Genomic DNA, 14,929 nt, shown 5'->3' on the forward strand with positions numbered 1-14,929 from the left:
AGAGGCAAGGCGGACCATGCCGAGACCAGTCAGGCTTCACGCTAAGAGTTAGAGGCTATTTACCCACCTTCCCATTTATGTGGATTTTCCATGAATCCCCCCACCCCCTTCCGGGTCCTTCACAATGGCTGGGCTGTGTGCCCCCCCCACACTCTGTTGCTTGGTCATTTTCCCACTAGAAGACCCTTCCTCTTCTTTCCCCTTGCCACATCTTCCTTCAGAGCCGCCTCTAGGCCTGCTTCCTTTGAGGGTTTTGGACCAGCCAGTCTCCCTTCTCTGGGCATTGGTCAATGCTGTCGCATTTTATCTTCCAAGCCATCCCCATGTGTGTGCTCCAGCTGCTACCTGACAGCACCTTCAAGTCACCTGAGTCCCCAACGGCCTGAAGCCAGATAAAACCAGCTTCTGGAATCTGAAGACCTGTGTGGCCTTCTGAACGGGGCTGGGGTAACTTGTATGGAATAGAAAGGGCTGTGGATGTTGCACAACACTGTGAAAACACTACACACGTCTAGCCAGTACCTTAGAGCATGAAAAGAATTTCACTGAGCAGTACTTTAGCTATTTGTACTGAGAAAATCGTCTGGGATACAGAGGTATGTGGCAAAGAGCATCCAGCACAGTGTTGTCAGGGGGAAAAAGCCAGAAAACGGGAGAGCAAAATGGCTCAGAGGGTTAAGGCATTTGCTGCCACACTGGACAATATGAGTTTGATTAGCCAAACCCTACCATATGATGGAAGAAGAGAGTTGATTCAAGCAAGTTGTTCTTCAACCTCTACATATGTGGTGTGGTGTGCGCGCACACGCACACGCACACGCACACACACACACACACACACACACACAAATTAAAAACTTTTTTAAAAAAGGAAAAATCAGGTCAGTTGGGCATGGTTCTGGGGAAGGTGGGCTCTATTTTGATTTTTAAAAGGGTCTTATGTAATCCAGGCTAGCCTCAAACTTGCTACATAGCTGAGGTGTCCTCCAACTTTTATATAGCCCAAGTTGTCCTTAATCCTCCTGCCTCTACCTCTCAAGTGTTGGGATTATAAGTCTATGCCATCACATGCAGAATATCTTGAAGTTACTAAAGTCACAAGTAATGAGAGTTTCTTGAGACTGTGGTTGTGCTTACATTTTGATTGTAAGTGGAAAAGGCAGAGTGGCAATTATATGTATAAAATATGCGCAGAAAAATGGGAACATGGTGGTATTGAGTGGCTGTCTTTTGTTTTTCCAGTACAGGGTTTCTCTGTGTTGCCCTGTAGACAGGCTGGCCTCAAACTCTGAGATCTGCCTGCCCCTGCCTCCCAAGTGCTGGGATTAAAGGCTTGCACCACCACTGCCCAGCTTGAGTGGTTGTCTTAATGTAAGAATATAGGAGTTTCCCCTTCCTTTTATTTACTATTTCTTGACTTTCTATAACTGAGACAAACACTTGTGGCATGTACAGGATATATATACAACCAAATCTGGAAGAAGGTATAACCCCATACCTGCTCCCACATTCTTCCAGCTGTCCAAGCCTGGGGGACCCCCAGAGCAGCCTTATGGAACCAGTCCTTCCTCTTCCAAGGCCGAGATGGAGCCACCAGTTTCTCAGAGGACACAGCCTTGGTGCTAGAGTATTACCCTTCTGCCTCAAGTAAGTGCCCAGTGACCCATGGGGCAGAATTCATCAGGAGAGTTCTATTAAGGGACCTTTGGGCCACCTGCCAATGCCTCTTGTAAGGATTGCCTAGGGCCTCCAGGAGCCAGGAAGCCCCAGTACAGGCAGAAGAATAGAAGAAGGTCTAGTTTAAATCCACGGCCATAGGGCAGCTGCAGAGCACAGGGAATGGGCCTATCCCTGCCTGGACATCATTAGCATCCATCAGTGAGAAGAGAGTGTACTGGAGAATGGTAGAGGGACCAGCTGATCCCGTCTGGATCCCATAATCTAAACTAACACACACACACACACACACACACACACACACACACACACACACACACCACACACCAGAGGACAGAGACAGGGCCATCCAGAAAAATACCTATGGATGTAGAATCTGCTTAGAGCTCACTCTAAGCTGAGAAATCTCTGAAGAAACAAAGAGGCAGTGTATGTGTGTAAGGGAACAGGAGGCGGGGAACAAGGGGCACTGAGAGCCTAGAGAGCTGCATGTCCAACACCGAGGATCCAGCCCAGGGAATGCCTACAAACTCATCTAAGAATCTGGGAAGCAGGAACAGGAAGTTGTTAACAGGAGCTTCAGTTGGTCCTTCCTCCCACAGTGAAAAGCAGTGAACCATGGACCCTCAAGCAGCCCCTGGGTGTCTCCGTGCTACCACTAAAATCTCGTCTCTACCACAAGATGTTGGCAGGAAAAGACCTGAAAGGGCTGTGCGTGGAACGGCTCCCCATCACTGTAAGTCCCTACCATTAGTTGGTCCCCCGCATGGTACCACCCTACTCCTGCCCCATGGCCACACCTATAGAAGGTAATATGAATTCTTTGGGTGTGTGGTGTCGGGAGGCATCAAGAAGGGTTTCTCTGTGTAGCCCTGGCTACCGTGGAACTTACTCTGTTGACCAGGCTGGTCTTGAACTCAGATCTTCCCACCTCTGCCTCCAGAGTGCTGGGATTAAAGACATGTGCCACCACCACCCAGCTGAATGTGGCTTCTTAACGTCTCTGTCGGGGTGCCCACTAGGGAAGCCTGTAGGTGTGAGGAACACCAAAGACTTGTCTTACCTGAGAGTGCTTGAGAGACAAGACAGGGTGAACCCCTGGAAAGCACACCTGGGACCCCAGGGAGTAACAGCAAGGGCTCAGGCTTTCCCAGAACTGGGCCCAAGGCTTCTTACCCCATCCTCCTATAGACCTGGGACAGATGACAACCTCTCTAGACCTCATTCTCATCTCTGTCCACCCGTCCAGGACACAATAAGCAGAGGGGCATACTCAGGTTCTGGGGCAGACTGACGGAACTCCAATTCTGGTTTCACCACTTGCCAGCTCACGTGTGACTATATTCCCTTCCGTAGGAGAAATAGTAGCATCCATGCCTTACTTTCCTTGTCTATAATACAAACACACACACACACACACACACACACACACACATAAACACACACACATAAACACACACACACACGTACATAAGCACACAGAGAGAGAGGGGGAGGGAGGGAGGGAGGGAAGGAGGGAGGGAGGGAGGAGGGAGGGAGGAAGAGAGAGAAGCATGCTTGCTCACAGGTTGCTATGGGATTTGGTCAGGAAATACATAAAGCACTTAGAATAGATTCTCAATGTCAGGCCTGGTGGTGCAGGCCTGTAAATCTTGGCTACCCCAGAAGCTGAGGCAGGAGGATGGAAACTTTGAGGCTTGTCTGGGCTACAGAATGACTTTGAGACCAGTGTGGGGACCTTGTCTCAAAATAAAAACAAACAAGGCTTGGGATGTAGCTTTAGTGGAAGAGCACTTGCTAGTATGTGAGCTTGCAAGAGGCCAAAGGTTCAATCCTCACTAGGAAAAAAATAGCTTTATCATTACTGTTTTTATCATCATATATATACATATATATGTATATATATGTATGTGTGTATATATGTATATATGTGTGTGTATGTACATGTATTTATGTGTATATATGTGTGTGTACATGTATGTATGTGTATATATGACAGGGTCTCTGGCCTCAGACTTGCTATGTAGCCAGTGATGACTTGGAGCTCTTGATCCTCCTGCCTCCGCTTACCAAGTGCTGGGACGACAGGCATGTGCCACCACACCCAGCCTCATTGTCTATTTCTGTGCCACCATTTCCCTAAATACTTCTGACATAACAGCAAGCAGGAACTTCTGCTCTGCCAGAAGACGAGCGTGGAGGTGCCAGTCAGGTGCTGAACGGAGTGAGAAGGGCCGAGCGGAGGCGTTGCTGGAACAGAGGCAGAAGAAGGCCAGCTCTGGCATCCCTCCCACACGCCTTTGTACCCTCCTTCTTCCCGGAGGAGTCAGAACAAGGGGTGGACCTGAGAGGTCTTGCCTGCACTGGCCCGGCCATGGAGACTCACTGCCCCTTCTCTTCCCTAGGACACCCACCTAAAGACCATCCGTGGAGAGCCCCCCACAGTGAATCTCTCCTTCCAACTTCTGTCCTCTGAGGTAAGAGTGGGGGCCTGGAAAGGTCAGACATGTGTCGGCTCCCATAACCCCCAAGTGAGTGACAATGTCCTTCTCAGGGGCTGACTCTCAGGGTCTGGGGCCAGGGAGAAGGAAGAGTCTGCTGGTTTAGTTGGGAAGTTCGGAGGGGTCTGAGGCCCCAGGAAGTCAGGCAGAGTGCCGTGACTAGGAAGAGGCAAGAACAAAGGGCCCCAAAGGCCCAGGAGGCTACCTCTGCCCCAACCTAACCTAACCCACACCTGCTTAAGTGGGGGTCAAGAGTCCTGGGAAGATGACAGAGGTTCTTTTGGGGAGCAGGCAGGACCAGGTTCCTTGCGGTGTAGGACTGGTGGCCCAGATTCCTTGCTGGCTGCTAGCCAGGGTGCTCTCAGCCACTGGAGACCGCCCACATGCCTTCTTACCATGGTCCCTGTACTGCGATGCCAGCAGGCACAGCTAGTCCCCAGCACACTTTGAAATTCTGACTTTCGCTTCTGTCAGCATCCAGAGAAGACTCTGTGCTTTTAAAAGAACTGGATCATCATCTTGTCTCAGGGTCTGCTGTGTCATACAGAATCATGGCAATTCTATTTGGCAATTCTAAATATTAAGGTGTAGGGGCTTGGGGACCCGTTTTGGGATTCTGCTTGCCATGGCAGAGTGGGTCCAAGTGGAAAGGTTACCAGGCAAGCCCTGCCTGGGACATGGCCACTGCTCTTCTAGCTGCTTCCACTTAGGCTCACTCCAGCTTCGACGCTGGTCATGGATCTAGTGTGCCTGAAAGCCAACCACTGAAACCTCTCCACTTCCCTCTCTGGTACTAGGGTGTGGGCAATCTGACCCCAAACCTAGGAAATGCTCAAGAGCTGATTAGGGGCTAATCTACTCTTGTTAGCTTCTCAGGACAGGAAAAAAAAAAAATCCAACAGCTATAAGGTAGTTCAGAGCCTTATGTCCTTACCCATGAAGAACATGGGAATTCCACGGTGTGTGGTATGAGGAGAATATCTGGGATGGTGACAGCAAAAAAGGCCCAGTGTGGTGTTCACCATCATCCCCTCCAGATCCCTCTAACCCCTGCTCATGGCACCCACACCTGTACTCACCACTAAATCAAACGTGAAAATAAGAAAACCCATTGAGAGACGCCACAGAGACCCAGAACCGCTGAGCTGGCCTAAGTCTGACAGCTTGAGTTGGATCCCCAGACCTTATATAAACTTGGGGAGAACTGATGCCACAAACTTGTGCTCTGACCTTTATGTGCACACACACACACACACACACACACACACACACACTAACTGATAATAACACACACATGCATCATGTATCATAACTAGAAATTTTAAGGTTTTTTTTAATCCTAAGAAAGGAGGAGTGGGGAAATGTAACATCTTTCCCAAGAGTATCCCAGGCTTCTGAGGCCATCTCAGGGTCTAGGATCTGTCAATAGTCACTGCTAGTCTCTTGTCATCTCCCTCTGCCTCCTGCCTTGCCCCAAGATACATGCACTCTGCAACCAGAAGAAGGAGAGAGAGCTAGGTATCCCTGGCTAGGAGAATGATGGGGACAGACAGGCAACAGGCAGGTGGGTAGGACGCGTCCCCTGCTGCCCAGAGGCTGGGCACAAAGGTCTCCAGTGATGAATTATTCACTGGAACCTGCGCTAAGTGCAGAATTAATCCCTTTCCTTCCAGCTGGCGGCCTCACTAAATTATCCCTCCAAGTCATGCGGGAAAACGCTGCCGAATTCATTTAGCTGCTGAGTGTTTTGATCTGGGCCTTGTGATTTTAGCTTTCCCTTTCCTTAGCCCCCTTCCCCTGGAGGTGTGGGGGGGGAGCCTTTTAGTAATGGATTTCTAAGAAGAAAGGAAAAGAAAAGAGACCAAGATTTGGTGTGCACCAGAAAAAAAAAAAAAATGTACTAGCAGAAATGCAGACCCAGCAGCCAAGAATTTGTACACAGAGGTTCTACACATGTCTACACACTCACACAAGGACAGTCACATATGCACAGATATGCATGTGCACACACCTCTTCAATGTTGCATGCATTTAATGCATAAGTACACATACGCCCACAGATGTAAATGACATTTTCACATCTGTGTTGACACACACATAATCTCTCTGTAGCTCAGCTGTTCCTTGGTGACTCCATCTGAGAACTGACCAATAAGTGACTCACTTTGACTCTACAATGTTGAAGATCAATTTAGGGAAGTGACTGTGATAATGCTGGTGTGAGTGGACTCATTATCAGGTCCTTGCCGCAATGACAGCCATCTCTATGCTACCCAGATATAAGGAGTATATGACATCTGTCATGCTATACAGATCTAAGGAGAATTTCCTACATGCCAGACACTGGGCAGGTGAAGAATTTCACCATGTGACCTTGTGGATTGAAGTGAGGGCATGTCCTGGGGCTATAAAGCCCATGTTCCTCAAGATACATTAATTTAATTCAACTAATTTTGAACACGACCCTCACCTAGTATAGACACTAACTCTTTTGCCATTGTCCCACTAAGGGTTAAAAGAAGAGTGTTGAGAATTGGTGAAGGGGTCAGGTGGTACTTGGGGTAAATTTAAAAGGGTTCTTTCCCTGTATCCCCATCATCATCCTTACACACCTGCAAACAATATGCATCAACCTTTATGTGCTGGGGTTAAGGGAGAGTACATTGAGCAAGACCAAGAAAAAGAAAAAGTCCTTCCCTTTATAGACATCAGGGGACGGAGACTAGAATGAACACATAGGTTCATGAGTAGATACTGGTTGGTGGCATACAGCCTGATGACCCTTGAGATGATAAAATCCAGAGTCCCTGGAAAGGCTTCTTGGAATTCCTGAGTAAACAATCTGAGTGAAGTTGGAGCTTAGCTACTACGAGAGGCCAGGATCCTTCCATCTTGATGTTCCACCTTAGAGGAGACTTCAGCTTTGTGGTCCATGATATGCTCCTCCATGTGCAGTTTATGGGCCAGTGATGGCAGAATCAGAACAAGGACCACCCATGAATTCCTCCTAGCACAGCCTGAAAGCTCCAAGAGTCACCACCAGGAACCAAGTGCCAGAGTCCTGTGTGCATTCCAGCTGCCCTAGAGGGGCTTGAGGTGGTAGGTGTCTTGGGATACCTGGCCAACACAACTGACAAGTCCATCCTTGGGTAACTCCTTGCACATGGCCAGGAGGGGCTTAGAGAGGAAGTGCTCCCAACCTGAGGATTGAAGATTCAGCACAAGTTGGTCTATTCCTTGGACACTTGGCAAGCTCAGTCTCCCATACCCACGGTCAGTCTCCCATACCACCCACTCTCAGAGCTCAGGGACAAGAGTGTGCTGGGATGTCCAAAAGGAGACAGCAGAGGTCTCCCTCAACAAATCCACCTAGACAGGGACGGCCTCGGCCACATCCAGCACCATAGTCATCCTATCCTCTCTCCTGCTTTGACATGACAGGGCGTTCACTCTCCTTAGCAGCAGCCCCTCCCCATGACACAGCAGCTGACTCTGAGAGAGAGAAAAACTTCCCTCACACTGAGATCCCCTGTTTCCGGGGTCTCCCCTTGTCCCATGCTCCCAGCTTTGCCCTCTGTGGCTGCAGCACATGGATGGCATCATCAGCCAGCAGGCATGCTGGCAGATTGATCAGCTAACACAGCCTGTCGGCGCAGTGATTGGCAAGCATTATCTCTAGTTTGGGATATTATGCTTCAGAGGGGATTGTCAGTGGCGGGGATGTGGTTACCCTGATGTATTGCTTCTCTGTGGGTGTTTGCTGCCTCCGGTGATCTGTCTAAAGCTGGAGTTGTGTGTGTAGGAGAGTGCCTGAGCAAAACATGCAGGTACATTAACTAGAATACACGCACCCGGCCCTCTTTTCCATGAAGTTAGAAAGGTAGACTTTGGAGGACATAGACACTAAGAATCCATGAGCCCTTGACCACTCCACAGACAGACAGGAATCGACCTTTGGCCTCCTGCTTTCTCCCTTTGATCTCAGCCTTTTCTCTTTGAAGAGGGGAATGTGTTGTTTTTCACCCCCAAAAGGCTTTGCTTCTCCAAGCGAGGCAGCCTGCCTCCTTTTAATAATCCCACCACATCCTGGGTGCCCTCCAGCTTGCAGGCAGCCTCTTTGAAGAGCAGCCCAAGATGAGCAGATCTCCCTCACCTGACTCTGGCATGCACACAGTAGGTGTTCATTGGGCCCATTCTTGCCTCTGCAGGAAATGCACTTCCCTGGAAGTGAGGCAGGACTGGACCACATAAACACTTTGGTCTTAGGGACATTTCCCCCTCTTAGGGTTAGGATTCAAGATTCAGTGGCTGACCAGGGTCGAGGGACATCGGGCAGGCAGAGATCAGGCTTCTCATGTGTGTGGCCACCCTTGCTTAGCCTGCAACATCCAAGGACATGGGGAAGACTTGGAGCCCATTGGATGCCTGGAATCTCATACAAGGAGGTGCATTTGAGGTCCTGCTCTCAGAGACAGGTGGCAGACACAGTCCCATTGACCCTCCACTCCCTTTCCCTCTCCCTGGAAGTGTGGTAGGGCAACAGTTGAGGCCACAAAAGGGCCCCCCTGGTGCCTTCATCACAAAGTCCTCTCTGGCTACCAGCCCAGGGAGAAGTCAGCCAGGTGACCAGAGAGACAGGGCAGAGGACAAGAATAATCAGACAGACCTTGGATGATTTTTTTTGAAAGCCCCATGTGGTTGCTTTGGGTTGGTCCTTAGAGAAATCTTGACCCAAGACTGCCTCCATCTCCGCACCAAACTCATCTGCCTGGACAGCCAGTATCCAGGGTCCCAAGGCTCTCTCCTCTGTTAGCCTGTCCTTTGGAAGATTCTATTCCCACCCTCAAGGAGTCCAGCTCTGAAAACACCATCATAGGAGGAGGGGGGCCAGAGAAGGAACACTTCCCCTTGCAGCATTTCACAATAGTCCTGGCTGCCTTCCCTGAGGTCCCCTGGGCTCTCTGTCCTTACTCAGGCCAGACGGCAGGAGACGGAAAGCTCTGTCCCGCCCCTCTTTCTCACAGCATCCTTCCCTCACTGGCTCAGGTCCAATCTGGAGGTCCAGGCGCAGGGGATAAAAGAAAGCCTCAGTTTCCCCAGGGCCACCCTGGCCCTTGGATTGCAGGTGCAAGGTCTGGGGCAGGGCTCGTCACGCTTCTTCCAAGCTGCCCACCTGCTTTTTGTATCTCTGGAGTTGCCTTCATGGGTGCTGCATGCCCTGAGGACAATATGGACACCACAGTCTCCTGTCTGCCATGTCACTCTTCCCATACAGCCTACCTCAGAGAGGAGGGAGTCTAGTACTTCTTCCAACACACACACACACACACACACACACACACACACACACACACACGGTTCTATATCCCTCACTTCCTGACAGGAGCCCTCTCTGGTCTCTATAGTAGCTCCTTGGAAGCCTCTTCCTTCCTCTCTGTGTTCCCCTCCCACCGGCCTGTCTTCTCCTTCCCCAGCCCATCTCCAGGGAGCTCAGCTCCCATGTTCACATCAGGCCTCCTGGCATCTGCAAATTTTGTTGTTGCTTTCCTATTTTTGAAACACCGAGTGTCTCAGTGTGTATCCCAGGCAGCCTCGAATTTATGATCCTACTGCTTCAGCTTTCTGAGGGCTGGGATTACATGCATGCACCCGCCACAACACTTTATTTACCCTCCCCAGCCTGAAGCAGCCCTCCCCCGTGATAGTGATGGGCCCTTCACACACTTCACTTCTGACTCCTGTTTATCAGTTCTTGGCCACTCTTCTCTTCAAATGTCCTCCAAGACAGTGACGTGCCATCGGCAGTACTGGGTGGCACAAGGCCATCACTCCTTTGCTAAACACATGCTCTCCTTTCCTGCAGCTGGAGGCTGCTAGTTTGAATCCTTCCGAGGCAGTGAGGGCCACTGAAGTCCAGGCTACAGAACCTGAGCAGGACAGGCCACCCTCACCTGGCGCTTCTGCTCTTTCATGCTTAGACGTGCTAAAATATGCTTGTGGTACCTCACTTTCATCTCAGCTCATTTTCTAAGCTTAAGTTCACTCTAGATGTTGATTTTATAACACACCGAGAGTCCTCCCTGTCTGCTACCTCAGGGTCCAAGTCGCCAACGATTATAGTCTAGACACACACAGTGCACATCTTCAGACCTGGGTTTGGATCTTCTCTGAGCTTTCCTTTTCTCGTCTGTAATGGGAGTTGTAATCCTGCGTTCTCAGGAAGGTAACAGGTGCTGAGGAGGGAGCCGGGGCCTGTGCTGAGGCCCAGAACAGGATCCTGCAAGCACTCAGGAAGGGAGCTCTCAGCACTGTGCACCAGAGCTGCTGACAAGCATACTGAGTTGAGAGGTGGGGGCAGGGCACTGGGATAAGGGAACCCCACTAATCCATCACTCAGCACCTGCCCCTCCTGACAGCTGCTCATGCAGACATCAAAAAGATAAACATCACCAGCCCCTCATTTGTTTTCACAGCAATTTCCGCCATACATTGTGTGTGTGTGTGTGTGTGTGTGTGTGTGTGTGTGTGTGTGCGTGATTGTGTTCCATAGCAGGCATGCATGTGGAGGTCTGAGGACAACTTGCAGGAGTCGGCTCTAACACAGGTTGTCAGACTTGATGGCAAACACCTTTACCTCCTGAGCCAACTCTTAGCTCTCACAGAAAATGTTCTGAGACTGAAGAAATAAAAAAGGTGATAATCTCTCCAGAGGTCAAATTTGCTGAATTTCCCTGACTGTATCTGGGGCTATGGAAGAAATGGATACATAAAGACCTGCTTCTGGGTCTGAGACCAAGATCCAGGCTGCTTCTTGTACAAGCAATTCAGGAGGCCTGATACAGACTCATCTCAAATTTATCACCAGCCTTGGGGCTGTTGTTGCCTTGAGAACATGAGCCTGAAATACCTCTCAAGAAATAATGTCCTAAGTCAGGATGCTGGGCAGGCATCAGGAACCTGGAGGCTTGGAATATCCTCTGTGCTGCTTTCCTTACAAGCTCAATGCATAAATTGTTGGTTGAAGACATGAGAGGAAGACATAGAGAGAGTAGAGGCTTCTAGAAAAACTTCTAAGAAAGTGAGAGCTGGCCTAGGGATTCTCCCCAACTCAAGACCAGACCGCACTAGCCTAGTCTTCCAGCCAAGCCAGATGGATCCCTGGCCCAGGTGAGATCACACATGTGTAATTTCATTAGGGTCCTACTTATTTGGGCCCTGACCTGTACCTAGCAATAAAGCACTCCAACAGATTATCATCACCTGAGCATCCAGCATGAGACGCTACACTGAGAATACAGGGCTAGGGGAAGTGTCACCCAGGGGCATGGTTTGAGCCCTACTTCAGATAGTGGCTTGGAAATTGGGAAAGCAGAGGTGTATCAGAGACCAGTATGTGCATTGACATGAAGGCTTGTGGGACTTAAGGATCCTGTCGTAACAGTGACCCTGGACTTGTAAGGGGGGCCCAGATTGTGGAAGGACAGGGTGGGTGCCAGGACACAAGGTTTGGACTTGGCCAAAAAGTGGTGGACAACTATAGAAAATCCTTGAGCAGCAGTAATGTGTGGCTCTGTCCAGATGTGAACAGGGGCTGATGAAATGTAGGTAAAAAAAATGATTTCTGGCCCGTAAGAGTGAATGAACCCACAGCCAACCCACTAAGCCACAGGCGGGGCCCTATTTAATACTAACACCCCAACAGAATTAAAAAATAATAATAATAAAATCTTTACCACCTCCATTCTTGCCCCTTGCTTTTTGGGGGTGTTGACACCATTTTCTGAGGGATATATCCTGGATCCGTTGAGTATTAACACGTGGGCCCTTTATGGCTGGGAGAGCGACCTAGATGCTCAAACCTGCCACAGCTGCCACAGCCCTCAGGATGCCATAAATGAGGCTGGCCATATGCATGGGAGGCAAGCCCTCTTGAAGGGCCCACTGTCTGAGCCTCGCCTACAGCTGCAGAGATAAGAACCTACAACTGCAGCCCACAGGAAATGGCAAAGCAGTGACTGATCAGGGAGCCACTGCACAGGGCTCATTATGGTGCTTGCCAGCGGGTGAGCCACCCTTATCAGGGAGAAAATTGTATCAGGCCTCCTGAATTACTAGCGATGGGAAGCAGATTTCTTGGGACGCACTTTGTTAGATACCTAATGAGCAGGATACAGGAGAGCAGAGCCCTACGCCTGGCGGGGCGGGGGACAAATGTCTTTGTTAAACAGAATTTGTCAGTTTCCGCTCCAGGCTCCCTGGGGAGGGTTCAGGGCCAGCTAATTGAATTAAGAGCCTGTGTCCTCCACCAAGAAAGCTCAAGGCGGGGCGAGAGGCAGGCGGGCTGGCCGGAAGGCGGGCGCTTTCAGCACCAGGGACAGCAGCTGCATCCCGGTTGCTTTGTAATTGCCAGGGCAAGCAGGAGCTGTTGCATTTTGCATGACCAGGGATCTAGGGGATGGAGGAGGGAGGAGGGCAGCAGAGGTGTTGAGGGTGGGGAGGGGAGGCAGGTGACCTCAAATGCAGCCAGCTTGGAATGCCATTGGCCCAGCCTGTCTCCACAGACCCCACTCTGCTGGTAAGAGCACCTGCTGGACATCTCCTCCCACCATGTTTCTCCCGTGGTGTGCAGCCGCCACCGGCACAGCGCAGGGGCTGGGTTGGGTGCTGTGTCTGAGCTGGTGCATGGCCATGCATCTCTTTGAGCTTTCAAAGTCAGTCCCCAATTACGGTCCTAATGAAGCAGGATCTGCTGCCACCACGGAGCTACAGACTGAGGGGCCACTTGTCAGCCCCATGCTGCCCCAGCAGACCTGCCAAATAGAAAAGCAAATAAACAAGCTTGCGGGGTGAGCAGACAGAAAAGAATGGGGTTAGCAGAGCCAAGCAAGGCCTGAATAGGCAGTTCATCCATGAGGCTTGGCTCTCTCCTGCCCCCTCCTACTCTGCCTGCTTTCCCTCCTCCTCCTTGGGATACTCCCCTGCCCAGCAGAGACTGGTGAGATGAATTCACTGTTCTGGACTGAGAGTCTCATTTTTAATTTATCTGTTATGAAATTAAATGAATTTATACGTAGTATCAGAATCTGCCTAAAAATATCTGGTGAGTGTGTAACTCTGACCCAAAAACATCAGTTCCACATCACTGACTTGGCCTAGCTGGTCCTGGGACCATACAGGGTGGACAGCAAGGAGACAGGCAGTGGGGGAGGTGACTTCCTCGGCAATTGTCCCTGCTTTCTGTAATGACTGGGCCACCTCTGGAGACCTCTTTTGATTTCATTACTCCTACTTCCTCCTCTAACTGGATTAGATGGCAGTCTATGAAATCCAGGGCATTGAGATTGGCTTTCTGCCTGGAAATGAGGAGAAATGTCATTACAGGTCCTGAATCAGCATCTCACCCGAGCTTGGACCCACCTGGTCACTAGGGAGGTGGTTTTTGCCCTGACTGGTTATTCCTTATTTTTCTACCACCCACCCGTCATTTTGCCCAATAAGCATTTCATAGCTGTCCCTCTGCAGTCAGTCTGATGTTCAGCATTTTTAAAAAGTTTTTTTTATGTATATGAACATTTTGCTTGCATATATTCCTGTGTACCACATGCATGCCTAGTATCCATAGAAGTTTGAAGAGGGCTGTTAACAGATCGTGGTTGCTGGGAGTCAGGAATAGAACCTATATCCTCTGGAAGAACAGCCAGTACTCTTAACCTATGAATCAACTTCCCATCCCCATGTGTTCAAAACTTCTGAGTAGGAGACAGATGTGGTACTTATCCGAACACTCACTTAGAAAACCCCAAACTCTGTGAGTGGGACGCTGCACTGGGCACTTCCAGGGCATAGAAGATTCAGTATCATTTGGGAAACATCAAAGTGAATCCCGCCCTTCTTCAAACAGGAGAAGATGAGGCAGGAAGCTGGACCGATGTTCACAGGTTTAAATGGCCTGCTGAAGTCAGCCTCAGGTTACCAAATGCATCCCTCTTCCATGCCAAGAGCATTTATAGATGTTTCTCTTATGAATTATCTATTTTATACCCATTCAAAAGAGAGGGATTGGGGCCTAGAATGCCCCAGGTGAGTGAGTCCACGTGTGAGTGACCCCTAACTCTGCCAACATAGCATGTAGAAGCCCTGTGTTATAATGCATTTCTGAACCCCAAATTGTATGGCACATAAAGAAATCATTGCAAACACCTCAGTGTTCGAGAACAGAGTCTTCCGTTGACGTAGTCCGGGTGTGTAGGCTTCCATGTAGTGTCCACTAAGTGAGGTACGCGGTCACCTGCCTCACTCCAGTTGTCAGACACTGGGGCACCCGGAGCCCCAGCACATTCCTCCTGTTTGGCATTGTGCCCATGGCTCTGTTTGCTTCTAGCAAGACACCATCCAGTGAATAAATAAGTCCGCACTGAGGCTGAGGGAGGATGCCAACAGCTAACGCGGGGTGAGATTGCATCACAGTTGAGGCCTCTGAAAACCAGGAGACTGCAGAACTAACTGTAGAACTGGTAGAGCTAACAATGGGTTTCAAATAACTTTTCCTTGATTAAAAACAATTAGTACACTTTTATCTACTTTGTGTATGTGTGTACATGTCAACACGTGCCATGGTGCATGTGTGGAGGTCAGGGAACAACCTGTAGGAGATGACCCTCTCCTCCCACTGCCTGGGTCCCAGGGATCAAACTCACATCTTGAGACTTGGCAGCAAGCTCCTCTACCTCTGGGGCCATTTCACCAGCCCC

General features: G+C 49.9%; 2 protein-coding genes across 3 annotated transcripts in view; one reads left to right on the forward strand and one right to left on the reverse strand.

Annotated features, from left to right (window-relative positions):
- Positions 1-14,929, reverse strand: part of Stra6 (signaling receptor and transporter of retinol STRA6) — a 117,622-nt gene that overhangs the window by 94,198 nt on the left and 8,495 nt on the right. The gene's annotated exons all lie outside the window — the stretch shown is intronic.
- Positions 1-14,929, forward strand: part of Ccdc33 (coiled-coil domain containing 33) — a 90,513-nt gene that overhangs the window by 44,144 nt on the left and 31,440 nt on the right. For both annotated transcript variants that reach the window (XM_037207467.1, XM_037207468.1), the window contains exon 10: positions 4,083-4,154. In XM_037207467.1, coding sequence (XP_037063362.1) covers positions 4,083-4,154 — 72 coding nt within the window. The remainder of the gene's footprint in view (positions 1-4,082; positions 4,155-14,929) is intronic.

Source organism: Peromyscus leucopus, chromosome 7 (assembly GCF_004664715.2).
Source record: "Peromyscus leucopus breed LL Stock chromosome 7, UCI_PerLeu_2.1, whole genome shotgun sequence".
NCBI classification, from domain to species: domain Eukaryota; kingdom Metazoa; phylum Chordata; class Mammalia; order Rodentia; family Cricetidae; genus Peromyscus; species Peromyscus leucopus.